Source organism: Coffea arabica, chromosome 3c, assembly GCF_036785885.1.
Source record: "Coffea arabica cultivar ET-39 chromosome 3c, Coffea Arabica ET-39 HiFi, whole genome shotgun sequence".
Classification (NCBI taxonomy): domain Eukaryota; kingdom Viridiplantae; phylum Streptophyta; class Magnoliopsida; order Gentianales; family Rubiaceae; genus Coffea; species Coffea arabica.
The window spans coordinates 7,364,721-7,379,140 of NC_092314.1; the positions used below are offsets into that span (position 1 = coordinate 7,364,721).

Consider the following 14,420-nt stretch of genomic DNA (forward strand, 5'->3'; position numbering starts at 1 on the left):
TCCTCCTACTCCCACAGCTTCACCTCTCCCTACCACCAATCCACCTCCAACTCCAACTCCAACATCATCCCCGCCTCCTGTACCTTATCTCCTCCTCTCGTAGTGTCGTCGCCTCCGCCAGCTGTTACTTCTCCATAGAAAGGATTTGGGGGTGTCGAGGAAAATGAAGAAGAAAAGAGAGAGATGGTCTTAGAGAGAGAGAGAGAGAGGAGAATAGCGATGAACAAGGGAGAAAGAGAACCCTTCTTAATTGTGATGTATCGAGCCATGCGCTAGTCCCATCTCGGCAGAATACGTCAGAAAAAAAAGAACAAGGGGTACAGTAGCCATGGTGGTCCGGTTGTTTGAGTATGAGAGGAGAAAGCAACGATGAGAGAGAAACACTTGATGGGAGATGATGGGAGACAATTAATGGGAATAGGAATCTCGAGCCCACCCCATTTGTCGTTCCAACCAAGGAGCAGATAAGGGAACAAGAAAACTCTCCAATATTTCTAGCTGGGCACGTGATTTTGGCATGAGGAGGACGACCACATTTGAACCAATGAGAGCTTGACACATCAGCAGACGATCACTCTTTTGCCAAAAGTCATTTGCGCTTTTACTATATAGGTTGATAATTGATCAACAAACAGCAGGCCTCTGGAACCTGTCCTACTAGCTTTGAGTTGAAACCCCGAGTCCAACTCGCAGATCAACTCCACGTGAACAAATGAAGCCCAATATGCTAGTTCAGACTTGAAAGGCCCAATCCGAGGAGGCCCCTTGTAATACGAGATGCAATTAAACAGCCCAATCTGAAACTTTTGGCCCTAGGGTTAATTATGTCGGCCCATCATAAAATCCTTAAAGGTTTCACAGAACATTTGTCTTCTTCTTCTATATTTCTAAAACCCTAGCCTTTTACGTCCCCCTTCTGTCGCTTCCCCTACCAACCGCCCATTCAGAGGAGAAAGAACGGAAGCAGCGGCGGCGCCGGCGGCAAGAAAAAATGGCAGACAAGGCGGTGACTATTCGTACTAGGAAGTTCATGACCAATCGTCTTCTTTCCAGAAAACAATTCGTCAGTCTCTAAATTCTAGTAAATTTAGTTCATTTGATTTCCTAATATGTGTTGATATTTTCTGATTTTTGCACTATTTTGAATTTTTTTTCTGTTTTTTGGTTTGGGGATGCAGGTCATTGATGTTCTGCATCCTGGAAGGGCTAATGTTTCCAAGGTTTGTTATGTCTTTTTTAGTTTCGTTTTTGGTTTCCATACTCAGTTTTTTTCGTGTTACCTGCTGTATTTCCCTGCAAAAAATATTTAGATCTTGGTATTCTTGTATATTAGAATCTTTATTGTGCAGCAAGCCGTAAGTGTAAAAAAAATTAGGGAATTCATTAGAGCTAGGTTAGCTTGAGTACTGAAAAGCTAGCTTTTTCCAGCATTTGCTTAGGTTTGATTCCCGGGGGTGCCTGTGAAATTGGAGTTAATGTAGTTCAATGATAAAGGAACTAGGTTATTAATTGTAATATTGCTGGTTGTTGCAGAATCTTGTTTGAGGCCTTTTTATGGCTAGTTGGAGCTCATGATAGTAATTTTTTTAATTCTTTTGTTTTCTGACTCAATTTATTTTAGTCGATTAGTCTTGATTTCTGGTTGTGTTGTTGAGTGGGTTTAGTGTTTGCAAATTCTGTTTGCATATCTAGTTATTGATTTATTAACTTTTTTGTTATTTGGTGATTAAAGGCTGAGTTGAAGGAGAAATTGGCCAGGATGTATGATGTCAAGGATCCAAATGCCATCTTTGTTTTCAAGTTCAGGACGCATTTTGGAGGTGGCAAATCAACTGGGTTTGGATTGATCTATGACTCTGTAGAGAATGCTAAGAAATTTGAGCCCAAATATCGGCTTATCAGGGTAATTTAAGTTCCGCTGTTTGCTTGAAGTTATTGTAATTAAGTGCTTGGCTGTTTTCCTTCTCCTGATGCATTATGTTGACCATGTGTGCTTCTTTGAGATTAATGCCCTTTTGGTGACCTTTGTAACATATTCGTGTTATTGAGGGCGAGTCCTAATTTGGCTTAAATTGAAATAACTATTCAATTAGACTGAATTGGGTTGTCAGGTTTGTTATTTGGTGGAAATTTTGCAAACTTCCTGTAGGGTACTTACTTTACTAGTAGGGGACGTATCATTTCATACCCAAGTCCCCATCCACTAATGTTAGACATGGGAGAATGCAAACAGCTCCATTGTAATGGGGGGTTTTTCTCCCATTCCCATTCCAGACCACCATGTCCAGCTTTGGTTAAAGTTGAGTGTTGAGAGTATCTCTTGATTATGCTTGCCTACTAGGGGTAGTTTCTTTTGCATTCAATGAGTTCATAGTTTCCATTTTCCATTTTCTATTGTCTTTGTGTAAATGGGACTTCGCATGTCTATGTTTTTGCTTTCTTCCAATTTTTCACTTTGCATCATGAAGCATGTGTCTCTAACTGCTGGTTTTTGTTTTTGAAATGCAGAATGGCCTGGATACTAAGGTAGAGAAGTCTAGGAAACAGCTCAAGGAAAGGAAGAACAGGGCCAAGAAGATCCGTGGTGTAAAGAAGGTAAGTTCTTTGAATCTGTGAATTGCTGGTTCTGGGTGGGGGAGACACTAATACTATGGATTTATGAATTTTGGATGTTGATGGATTTGGCAGTTAGTCTCTTAAACTGTATGGCATCTTTTAATCAACAAAATATAAGCCACTTCATCCAGGAAGACCATAAAGGGGTCTGGAAAATTTGTTCTTCCTGCCTTCTGTTCTTACCTTCCCCTGATTATGCTTTGCCATAAATATATGTCCACTAGTGTTTTGCTTTCATGTCGTCTGGTTGATGCTCATGTCTTCTGGTTGATTTGACAATTCTTTCTACTCTGCTCTTTGCAGACAAAGGCTGGAGATGCTGCCAAGGGTGGAAAGAAGAAATAATTTTCCTGAGAGTTCTAGGCCTTGTCAAGTTTTTATAGAGAAAAACAAAAATGTTTTTGCAGCAGAGTTATTTTCTCATTTGTTACTTTGAATTGTGTCTTTGTTCCTTTGAAACTATGAGATGAAGATGTTTACAGTTCAAATCTTGCACTCTATGAATAGCCGGTACCCTTTTGACTCTTGAGGGAGACAGACAGATAGATAGTTTGATCAATTATTGTGACTCTTGCTATGAATTTCAGGGCTTATGCAAATAGGTTGAAGCTGTGGTTTGTGCCTTATATTTTGGGTGTTTGTTCTAATGTTACAAGGTGGAATTGGACCTTGTACCTGTCGAAATGTTCAATCTCTGGCAATACCCATGCACCCGAAACCCTCCATTTTTGAGCAAATGTTTTGATAGTTGATTGCTTTTTCCCGAGTTAAATGGCAACACCTTTGCAGTCGGAGTCTCTAGGCAAGTTTGCTTGTGAAGCTGTTATTTGTATCCTTTTGCTCGATGTTTGTTTGTGAAGCTGTTATTTGTATCTTTTGCTTGATAAGATAGCATTTCAATCTGAAATCTGCTCCTTTCAGCTACGTCCATGAGCCTTGTAGACAGCTTCCTGTTTTTCCCTCCATCATGATTAATTAAGGAAATTGATCTGTTTACTAGCCTGCGTGATAATTTATGGGACACGCCACTCAAAATTGAGGATAAAATTACAACTAAGAGCAATTCACAAAGATGAGACGATTCCGCTGAAACGCAACTTGTAACACAGACAATAAAAAAAATGTATAAAGTCATCATTCAAAGAGTAGTAAACCGTGATCTGCATTGGTGCATACACCAGATGAAATGGTTAAGTGCTAAAGAATGTAGTGATCTGCAACCCGGTAATCAATAAGCTAATGTCTTCAGGAGTAAGCTTAGTTGTGATCTTCTTCTGTCAGGGGAGAATACCTACACAAAGGGCATACCATCTTTTTATTCAGCCATTTGAAGATACACTCGCAGTGAAAAGAATGCTTGCAACCCAAGGCTCTCACATCATCCTCACATTTCATCTCATCTTGACAAATCCCACAAACATCTTCTTGATCATCATCACCAGAAACCACAACCTGTGTCGAAACTTTAAGAGCTGGATGAACAGTTCTGGCAAGAATTTTCGCGGCTTTCACTCGAATACTGTGCTGAGTTTCTTCATGAACAGCATGAAAATCTCTATCAGTTTCTTTAGCCCTTGACATGGCCAATGCAGCAGTCATGCCACTCAACTTTGCGTACAGACGTTCACTAGCACATAACTGGCATGAACCTGATCCGCCCCATTGATTTTCTTCCTCATGATCAACGTCTAAAACTGTTGAATAATCATCACCATTTAGAACTCCTGCCAAAGCAGTAGCTATTCGAAGCTCTTGTTCCTCCCCCATGGTTCTTGCTAGAGACTACTAATCTAATACTGTACTAGTTTCTTTTAGGAAGTATTGCCGAAATTAAGGAACGGGGATGCCAAGATATGTGGTTTAACTTGCCCTTTTCTGGTTTTGCTTATATACATTGAGGGAAGGGGTTGTATTGATTTCCTTTCCTTATCCGATCAGGAGAAAGTTTGATGAATTTTAAGATTAGGACTAGGCAGTGGTCAATATAACGTTCGTTTCCTAATTCCTAACACCCTCTTTCCCAGGTTTTGGTGACGTGTGGTTATAGATTTCACTGTTCCCAATTTTATTCAATCAATAATTATCTGTGCACACAGCTAAAGTTAATCTAACGTCCAATACATAAGTAGTGTACAAAGGTAAGGATTATGGTAAAGATTAAAACAATTAATCAAATGAGTGAACCAAGTTAATTTAATCTAATATTTTTCACGTAGTTAAAAAAATTGAGAAACTAAATTATACTTGAGAAATTATTTTTCACGTTGTAATATTCTGTTGATTTCTTTTGGTTATGTATAAATTATACTTGAGAAACTAAAAGATTATCAGCAAACCATGTTAATATCTGTAAATTTCCAATTAACAACGCATTGATTTCTGCCTCGTACTCCATAAACTCGTCAATGAACCATCGGAATTCACAATAACAAGGTTTGAAAGGTGGAAATGATTGGAAAACAGAATCCCTTCTGTACAAACCCCGAGATTTTGAGGGGAAGAATACCACTGAAACATCATGAATTCACTGATTGATCAACGATTAGACTAGAGATTTTGCCAGTTATGGGATCAGAGGTTCAAGGGAATCCTAAACATCTATTGTTCTTGGGAATTGAAACACTATTTAGCAGGAGCAGGATTCATGTATCAATAGATCATGCATTCATTGTACCATTAATGACTAAGGCAACTGTTAGTGAATCCACAAGGCTAGCTAGCTGAAGTTCACAGGATAAAACGGGACTCAAGGTCTGCATAAACTCAAGCTCTCGTGGTGTTTAACAAGAGTACAATTCACCAGAAACTATAATCAACTGCTATAATCTTGCATTTGCTAGATACCAGACCATGGAGAAGCTGGAGCAAGATTGTTCTCTCCAAACACTAAATAAATATGGTACAAACCTGACTAAATTGGCAGCAGAGGTAAAATCTGCAGAGTTTTTGGCCTTCATAAGTCCTATTGAACTTGATTTCTTGATCCTTGTTATATAAAAGTACAAATTGTTGATTTTCCTTGTTTGCTGCTAGAACAAGTTGGATCCTGTAATTGGAAGGCAACAGCAAATAGAGTGTGTAACGCAAATTTTGTGCAAGAGAAAAAAGAACAATGCATGCCTTATTGGAGATCCTGGTGTTGGCAAAACTGTCATTGCAGAAGGGCTGGCGCAGCGCATTGCAAATGCAACTATCCCAGACAAACTCCAGAAAAAGAAGGTTAAATCAGTTCCCGCTAATGTTGCTTCCTACTAGTTTTAATAATGATTACAATAACTGGTAACCTGGTCAATTTATATGGATCAGATATTCTCCATAGATATGGGACGTCTTATTGCTGGATCATCAAACCGTGGAGAATTTGAAGAAAGGTTGATAATGGTAGCTGATGAAGTTAAGCAGAGCAAAGGTGAAATTCTTCTTTTCATTGATGAGTTACACACTCTTATTGGAGCTGGATCTGGCGGACAGGCCCTAGATGCTGCTAACATTCTAAAGCCCCCGCTTGCTCGAGGGGAGTTAAAAGTATGTGTACATATATATTCTTCTGTTCGAAGGTGAAGCAATGTTCAGATTTGATGTAATTATATTGTATTTGGACATGTATTCTTTATTTAGTGCATTGGAGCAACCACACTGGATGAATACAAGAAGTACATTGAAAGAGATCCTGCCCTCAAAAGGCGATTCCAAGTTGTTCAAGTCCCTGAACCGTCCATTGATGAGGCAATAGAGATTCTAAAAGGCCTACAGGAAAAGTTTGAGGTGCACCATTCTGTCAAGTACGAGGAGGAGGCTTTGATTGCTTCGGTAAAGTTGTCAAAACAATACATCAGGTCAATTGATCAAATTCATGAGTAACTCTCCTGTTAATACTTGAATACTTTTCAATTGGCAAAAACCGAATAATAGTTTGGCTGTTGATCAATTTCAGTGACGGTTTTCTGCCTGATAAGGCAATAGATGTGATGGATGAAGCGGGGTCGCGAGTTCAGCTGTATAGAAGCAATGCAAGTGTAGACAGTAACAAGCATGTTGCTCCTGTGGTGACTAGAGAAGATATCAAACATGTAATCTCTTCTCGGACTGGGATTCCCATTGAAAAAGTTTCTGAGGAAGAATCTATTCGTCTCCTGAACCTGGCGAACATTCTTCAAAAGCACATAATAGGACAGGATGAGGCTATTGAAGCAGTGAGTCGTGCTATTAGAAGAGCAAAGAGTTGGCCTAAATAATCCTGACCGTCCTGTGGCAACTTTTCTCTTCACTGGTCCAACTGGGGTTGGGAAAACTGAAGTTGCCAAGCTATTAGCAGACGAATATTTTGGATCAAAAGAAGCAATGGTCAGGGTCGACATGAGCGAGTACATGGAAAGTCATTCGGTTTCTAAATTCTATGGTTCACCCCCTGGCTACATTGGCCATGAAGATGGTGGAGTTTTAACTGAAGCAATTCGTAACAGGCCTCATAATCTGATTCTGTTTGATGAAATTGAGAAGGCTCATAGGGATGTCTTCAACGCCTTACTGCAAATTCTTGATGATGGAAGATTGACGGATGGTAAAGGAAGAGTTGTTGACTTCAAGCACACAATCATAATAATGACGTCTAATATTGGTTTTGGATCAACATTGGATGATGAGAAAGGAAAAGAAGGTGGTGTAACTATGCACCTGAAAAAGACATTCAGGCCTGAATTTTTAAACCGATTGGATGAGATCGTTATATTCAAGAAGCTTGGAACAACTGAGCTGATGCAAATCTTGGACATAATGCTGGAAGAAGTTTGCAAAAGAGTAGTTCGAATGAAGCATATAAATCTTGAAATCACAGACAAATTTAAGGGGATGCTGATTTTGGAGAGCTGCGGCAGCTCCAATAACTATGGTGCTAGGCCACTGAGGAGAGCCATCACTAGGCTTCTGGAAGACAAATTGGCAGAAAGTATCTTGAATGGTGAAGTCAGAGAAAATGAATCTCTCATTGTTGATGTTAATCAGAATAATGAGGTCCATTTTTCAAACAAAAAGACCAAGAACGAGAAAAAGTAAAAATGTTGAGGTTGTAGCAAGGATTTCTGGATTTGGATGCAGAATCTCTGACAAGCACGAATTGAGAAGTTTTTATTAAAGCCCTGTTTAGATATTGGAATAGGAATTTGCCTTTTTGTTCCTTGAGAAATGTGGTTAACAATTCTTATAAATTTGATCTTACTAGTAGTATATATTTTCCTTTCCTTTTCTTATAAATTCAATTTCCTTTCCTTTTCTTCCATAATCCAAACATATTTTCGATGATTCCTTTTTCTTTCTTTCATATTCAATCCAAACAAGATGGATGGAATCCGTTTTTCTTTACTCTCCTTTGATTCTCTCCTTTCTTTTCAACTAGAGTCTTCTTCTTTCTTTTCCTTCCCTTTTCTTAAAACCCAACGGTGCCTAAGATGTTTAGCTAAATACTATGATGGCTATAAGTGATAAAGTTAATAGGCTAAGGCAATTGGTAGTGAAATAGAAAAGGCTTGTCCTGACCATAGTTTAATGGGCTATGGGAATTCGCCGACAGCTAAGGATCTTGAGGTTGATGTAAACAAGGAAAATATATACAAATTAGAAATCTCCCTGAGCACTCATTCATTAGTACACCTAATCTACACCAACCATTAACCTTAACCACCAATTTTACCATATAGATACGCACACTCATGTGTGTTTATTGCACCCTTATATTTAAACACTTTTTCAAATTATTAGTACTCTCGCCGAGAAAACGAAGACCTATATTGACGTATTGATCGTAGTTCTCTTAATGAATTGCTCGTTGAATGAACATGTTCAATAAATATTACGCTCTAGATACCACTCGAACTGCCAGCCTCTTGCTCTTTAGCACGAGATTTTGAGTTTTCCTGTATTTTGACTTCCATTTTTTCTGTTGATGCAATGGGCATGCAGGAGACATTAATTGTCACAAATTCCAAATCATAATTTCTCTATGAAAATGCATTCTTGAATTCTCCTCTCCACTCGTTGATCTGCGAGGAGTTTCTAGCACAACTGCTTGATCTAGGATTGACATCATATGCATGGAAATATGTAATAAACTTACATTTATATATTGGCAATAATTTGACAGAAATTTTCTATGTTCATTGTCTGAAACTAGGGTACATTGGATCTCGTAATTGGAAGGGATGAACAAACGGAAAAGCATATTGTGACTATTCTGCGCAGGAGAATGAAGATGATGAACAATGCTTGCCTTATTGGAGATCCAAGTCTTGGCAAAACTGTTAGTATTACTGAAGGAGAAGGACTAGAACAACCTGTTGTGAATGCAACTGTTCGGAAGAAACTCCAGGCAAAGAAGGTTAGGTTAATCCAGGCAGCTTCTTTTCCTAGTACTATTAACAATAAATTTTCCTAAACTCTAATTTTGCCGAACTGTAGATGGTATTGTTGAGGTTGTTGTAAGGATTTGGATACAGAATTTCTCAAAAGTGTGGATTGAAAAGCTTTTAACTAAAGCCCTGTTTAGACGTTGAAAAAGGACTTCAAAAAATGTGGTAGACTAATCTTAAAAACCTGATCTTACTATTAGTGTATCTTTCCACATCTACTTTGGAAAACATATATAGTCATTTTTCCACATCTATTATGTACTATTATCACTACAAGTGATAAAAGATAAAACAAAGCCATATTAATTGTAACATTTCTCCTGACAATATATACACAATGCTAGCTTTTTTATTAAATGTTAAACACTCTGATCAAGAATTTTACCAATCAATTATTGTTAATTTCTTGAAAAGTAAGTTGTACTTGTTCGATTATTAACTTAACGATTATTAACTTAACTAGAACTTTTGAATAACTACAAAAATGGAAATTTGCAAATACTAGGATTTGTGAGAATTAAATTTTGATGCATTTATGTAACTGTCTAGTCTACCAGTGTTAATTTTTCTACCCTTTCTCTCCCTTGGAAATCTTAGGCCGCGATGGAGAATCTGCAGCGGAGTTCTACTCTTAACTATCTAACACTCAACAAGGTCTCTACCGACTTAACCAAAACTCTCGTTTAACTATCACAAAACTTTTATTTTGTTAGTTTACACATTTATCGTTGGATGCTGCATTATTTCTCATAGTTTAAATTAATTTTAAAACCAAAAAATTCAAAAAAGGATGACTTGGGCATATTTCAATTTAATTTAATTTTTTATTTTAAATTGGAACCTAAAGCTCGTTTCTTATCATTTATCAACGATTAATCACCGGTTATAAAAGAAAAATAGCACAGTTTTTAATGTAATTTTTGTTTTATATAATATTAGATTTTAGGGCTTACGGTTTAAGGTTTAGTGTTACGGTTTAGAGATTAGGGATATAAAATTAGAAATTTATACTTAAAATTAAAAAAAAGGGTTGCCACATCTAGCTCAGATGCGGCGATGACAATTTTTCTTTTTTAAAGCTTCGCTGCACGTCATATGGCATGTGGAGAAGCCTTTTAAAAAAAAAAAAATCGTTCTTTTTAGTTCCTCCAGCAGCTTGTATAATCATATACATAATCATGTACATAATCCACAGAGAGTTAGAGCAACCAAATCACGAAGCTATTCAGCTCAATTTCAAGTAAAAGAAAAACTAATGTGTAACAGTTTTTCATATTAAAATGTAGCCTATAAATAGTAGAGTTCTCAAAAGGTTTTGACACACTTCTTCTCACAACAAAAAATCACTCTAAAATACTATTCTCCTCACATTTATTTCTTTCTCTTTCATTGTGTTTTCTTTGGGCAAAGAAGGATATTGGGAAGCTTCTGCTTCTCTTGGTTGTGCAGATCAAAGAGAAGTAACAACTATAGAGTTGGGCTGTTGCATCCTGGAGGCGGCGCGCTAGACCTTCTGCATCGGTTTGAAAAGCACCGTAGGGGCGCGTATCGTCTTAAAAAGAGCGTTCTACGTGCCTCAGCCCTACCGAACTTCTTAGTAGCTGTCAATTCCAAGATGGTTATTTTTTGAAGATCAGAGATTGTTCGTGTAGCGATTTTTGAAATTCTATCTACCGTATCTTTAACAACAGTAGTTGAATTAGCATCTGTCACAACTCCATTTAGAACATTTTTTTTAGGTTACGAGAACTATATTGGTGAACGTCTCTAAAAATTCCTATAAACAATCTATGGTCTTAGGGCAAGTCTTGGTCCGTATGACGATCGAAACTGAATCCACCTAAAACTTTTTTGTATAAATTAAAAGAAAAAACAGTTGCGCCTTTTTTGCTCTAAGAACTAATCACACTTGAAGGCGTGGTCTTGGCCAAATAAGCCAAGTCATACAATGGGTCGGTTCACAAGGCATCCAACGGGCGGCAACTAAAATTTTTTGTTTAAAAGAAAAAAAAAATGTTAAAATAGCAAAATTATAGGCAAAATCAGGAACACCCAAAAAAACGCAGAGGGGAGGAGATACTGAAGCTATTGAAGTCCCTTCCTTCCCTAATTTTTCAATCCTCCGACGGCAGCCGGATTTTCTTATCCATCGCCGGTAGCTTTTGAATCCGCCGGTAAGTTCAGAATCTCCTTATCTCCTCATGTTTTCGAATTTATGTATTAAGCATACTTGCAAGAACCTGGCTGAATTATGTTTTAAGCATAATTGTAAGGAAAACGTGACGAAAATTTGTATTGTAAGCTTTTTGCTGAAATTATTGGTTACCGTATTTAGATTTGGTCACCACAACCCCTGCATATGATGTGAAAGCCTGCTCGTCTTCTTCGACCTTTTATTTTTTCTTCTCCTTCTCTTGAATCTCTGCCACCCACTTGCTGTTTAGTGAAGAGCCTTCAAAGAGAGAATTTTGGTTTAAAGATTGATTTGTTATTTCTGCCTTTCTGTGCAATTTCTCATAAATTGGATGCGGCTTTCTCATGGTGAAAGCCTCCGATCATGGATGTCTGATGAGTCAGTACGGGTTGGCTCACTCGGCCGCTCTTTTGAGTCTGGAATTGACTTGGTCTGAATCTTCCGAGTTTGAACGAGTACTGTCTCCGGGATATGGCCGACCGGAGGGTGAAGTTCTGGTGAAGACTCAGCCGGGTCAACTCGGAGTCGGATGCGTCATTGAATTGAACCATGGATAAGGCAGACTAATAGTTCAGTCCTGCCAAATCCTGCTAACCAAACTTAACGGTGTCTAATGTCTTGCGTTCCTTTATTTTTTAACTTTCAAACTCTTTGGCTTCTGAATTGTGCAAGTGTATTTCGTCCTTAGGGACGTTGACCAGTATGTTTTAGTTGGGTTGGAAGATAAATATTTTGAGGTTGATGTTTATGGAGTAGGAAACTTTGTGTTTAATATGAACGTAAATCCAAGTTCGTTAAATTAGAGATTTTCTTGGGTTTGTGTTGCATGTAATGCAGTTTAGTTTGTTGCCAGTTAACTATTATATATTACGAAAGACTTGATTTTTATATTTCAGTATGAATGTTTATAGTCATATATCATGCTTAATGGGGGTTTTGTTGTAGGTATCAAGCACAATATTGTTGTTGTATGGTGCATTTCACTTTTATATACAAGAATTGTTTTCAACTTTCTAAATGGTTTTGAGGAATGAAAGCACATGAAATTGAATTTTCCTCCTTTAATGTTAAAAGACACAGTTCATGGTAGGCTGGCTTCTTTTTCCATCATTGTTAATTTTTTCTTCCCTCTATCAAGCTGTTCAATATACATTGTTCTTGGCCATTTATATACGTTTCTGTTGCAGCAATGAATGCTAGATTATTCCTTGTTTTTATTCTTGTTTGTACTGTAATTTTACAGTCTTTTGTTATGCCGTGTATTTATGTCAGCTGCAATGGAAGAGTCAGAAAAGAGGAAAGAAAGGCTGAATGCATTGCGTAGGGAAGCTGATCAGGCTGGAGTGCACGGCGATTCTGAGAATTTTATGGGTGCATCTTATACTCTTGCCAACCCATTGATTGAAGCCTCGGTCCCCCCATCTGTGCATGCAGAGCTACAGGCAGCTCCTAGATTTGATTATTACACAGATCCGATGTCAGCATTTTCAGCAAACAAGAGGGGCAAGGTCAGCCATCAAATTTCACCAGACTATTTCACGCCTCCAAGTAAATAGCATATTCTCGACCTTTTGACTATCCTTTTCAGTTTGGATAGCTTTGATTTTATTTGTCCACCAATTGCTTCTGCAACATATGTGTTTTCATCTATCATCATCCCCCAATTCTCTAAAATGCTTTACCTATCTGGCTACTGGTGGTGTATAAATGATCAATGAAAGGTAGCAAGTCTTTTTTTTTTTTTTTTTTTGTGAAAGTTCTATGCTCATGGTCTTATCTCTGTGCTTTCTGATAATTTCCATTAACAGGACCAGTTAGACCAGATATGACCAACCCTTGGGGCCATCCAGCTTATCAAGCCCAAGCCACCTACTGTGCAGATCAGAGTATGTTTCAATCTCCACGACCATACCACAGACCTGGCCCTTTCAGGAGTCCAAGGGGAACACCAAGTCCTTTTGGCACACCAGAAGGCGGCGGATCAAGCGGAACACCTCCCTACGTTTCATCAAACTTTTCAAGAGGAGGTAGCGTTGGTAGTCCAGGCTTTGCACCAGGAGGTAGTCCGAGTTTTAATGATGGCCATATCAGAGGCTATGGTTGCATCAACAGTCCTGAGAGTGGGTTTGGTAATTTTGGTAGCCCTTATCCTAATTCAGGGAGAGGCCAAAGTCGGTGGCTTGGTAACAACAGCCCCCAGGCTTCAGGAAGAGGTAGAGGTCGAGGGCAAGGATACAACGCTCCAGTTTCAGCTAATAGTGGTAGAAGAGTAGGTTCACATGATTTCTTGTCAGCTGAGCATAATCCGGGTAGGTTTTACAATAAATCAATGGTAGAAGATCCATGGGCAACGCTAAAACCTGTCATTTGGAGGAGAAAAGATGCTCCAACTTTGGGTACCCATCACTCCAAAAAATCCTGGCTTCCAGAATCCATTAGAGGTAAAAAGGCTCAAGTTTCAGAAGTATCGCACAAATATAGTTCTGGGAGAAGCTTTGCAGAAGACCTTGCCGCATCATTTCATGCAGCAACAAATTACGAATCTGCTGACGACAATGACGATGGCAATGACTTTGTGGAATAGAAATTGTGAACTGTTTGTAATTTGTATGAATAGTTTCCAGAAAGGCCTCTGTATTGTTTTTATTTATAATTTTTTTTTCTGTTTTAAACTATTTTACTATAGGCAGCCAAATTTCAGACCTGGCGGATGGATGAGCAGTTTTAGAGGGACTTGTTTATAGTTACATAATTATGTTTAGCCATGTTTGCATTCTTGAAAGAATTGGAGTCTCTACTGTGTGGTTCTGGGTTTGATTTGACTGGGAAATAGGCTGCTGCTATTTATATCCTTCACCTTTTATGCAAAGACATGATACATATTTAACCATTTCTTGCCCTTTTTCTTTTTCTAATTTCTGTGTTATTTTCTTGTTTGGATTTTTAAGCCCTTGTAGGGATTTCTGATCTACATATGCTGCAGAATTTAAAAGCATATTTTCAACAGTTTAATGCTCTCTCGAGAATTTGGGAGTTTATTTAGAAAAAAACAGGGCTAAGTTACTCTCTGAAATCCTATCTTTGTTTACAAATAGGCTCCTTTTTGTTACTTTTACCACGATAATGAGTTTTATTGAAAATCAAAATGCCATTACAATCCCGAAAAATCGAATTGCATAATATGTTTTATTGAAAATAAAAAAGATATT

The 14,420-nt window shown here is 38.0% G+C and overlaps 2 protein-coding genes and 1 pseudogene across 3 annotated transcripts; all 3 read left to right on the forward strand.

Annotated features, from left to right (window-relative positions):
* The first annotated feature begins 869 nt into the window (after positions 1 to 869).
* Positions 870 to 3,242, forward strand: LOC113734456 (small ribosomal subunit protein eS24z). The gene is made up of 5 exons (XM_027261007.1): positions 870 to 1,063; positions 1,179 to 1,220; positions 1,733 to 1,903; positions 2,509 to 2,595; positions 2,920 to 3,242. Exons 1-5 carry the CDS (start codon positions 992 to 994, stop codon positions 2,959 to 2,961), a joined length of 414 nt encoding a protein of 137 aa, XP_027116808.1. The 5' UTR covers positions 870 to 991; the 3' UTR covers positions 2,962 to 3,242.
* Positions 3,243 to 5,466: 2,224 nt separating this feature from the next.
* LOC113735487 (ATP-dependent Clp protease ATP-binding subunit ClpA homolog CD4B, chloroplastic-like) lies at positions 5,467 to 10,647 on the forward strand (annotated as a pseudogene).
* Positions 10,648 to 11,032: 385 nt separating this feature from the next.
* Positions 11,033 to 14,101, forward strand: LOC113734458 (protein SICKLE-like). Of its 2 annotated transcripts, none has more exons than XM_027261008.2 (3): positions 11,033 to 11,191; positions 12,484 to 12,759; positions 13,020 to 14,101. In XM_027261008.2, exons 2-3 carry the CDS (start codon positions 12,489 to 12,491, stop codon positions 13,793 to 13,795), a joined length of 1,047 nt encoding a protein of 348 aa, XP_027116809.1. In that variant the 5' UTR covers positions 11,033 to 11,191; positions 12,484 to 12,488; the 3' UTR covers positions 13,796 to 14,101. The 2 variants fall into 2 exon arrangements, with proteins under 2 accessions (XP_027116809.1, XP_071938248.1); XM_072082147.1 differs by having other exon boundaries at positions 11,040 to 11,191; positions 12,455 to 12,759.
* The last annotated feature ends 319 nt before the right edge of the window (positions 14,102 to 14,420 follow it).

What these genes read in the sequence shown, in the direction of transcription:
- LOC113734456 (XM_027261007.1), top strand. Translation starts at nt 992, where the DNA reads ATGGCAGACAAGGCGGTGACTATTCGTACTAGGAAGTTCATGACCAAT. An exon ending in GAAGGGCTAATGTTTCCAAG is followed by an intron (nt 1,221 to 1,732) that starts GTTTGTTATGTC and finishes TGGTGATTAAAG; the next exon opens with GCTGAGTTGAAGGAGAAATT. An exon ending in AGATCCGTGGTGTAAAGAAG is followed by an intron (nt 2,596 to 2,919) that starts GTAAGTTCTTTG and finishes TGCTCTTTGCAG; the next exon opens with ACAAAGGCTGGAGATGCTGC.
- LOC113734458 (XM_072082147.1), top strand. Translation starts at nt 12,477, where the DNA reads ATGTCAGCTGCAATGGAAGAGTCAGAAAAGAGGAAAGAAAGGCTGAAT. An exon ending in AGACTATTTCACGCCTCCAA is followed by an intron (nt 12,760 to 13,019) that starts GTAAATAGCATA and finishes TTCCATTAACAG; the next exon opens with GACCAGTTAGACCAGATATG.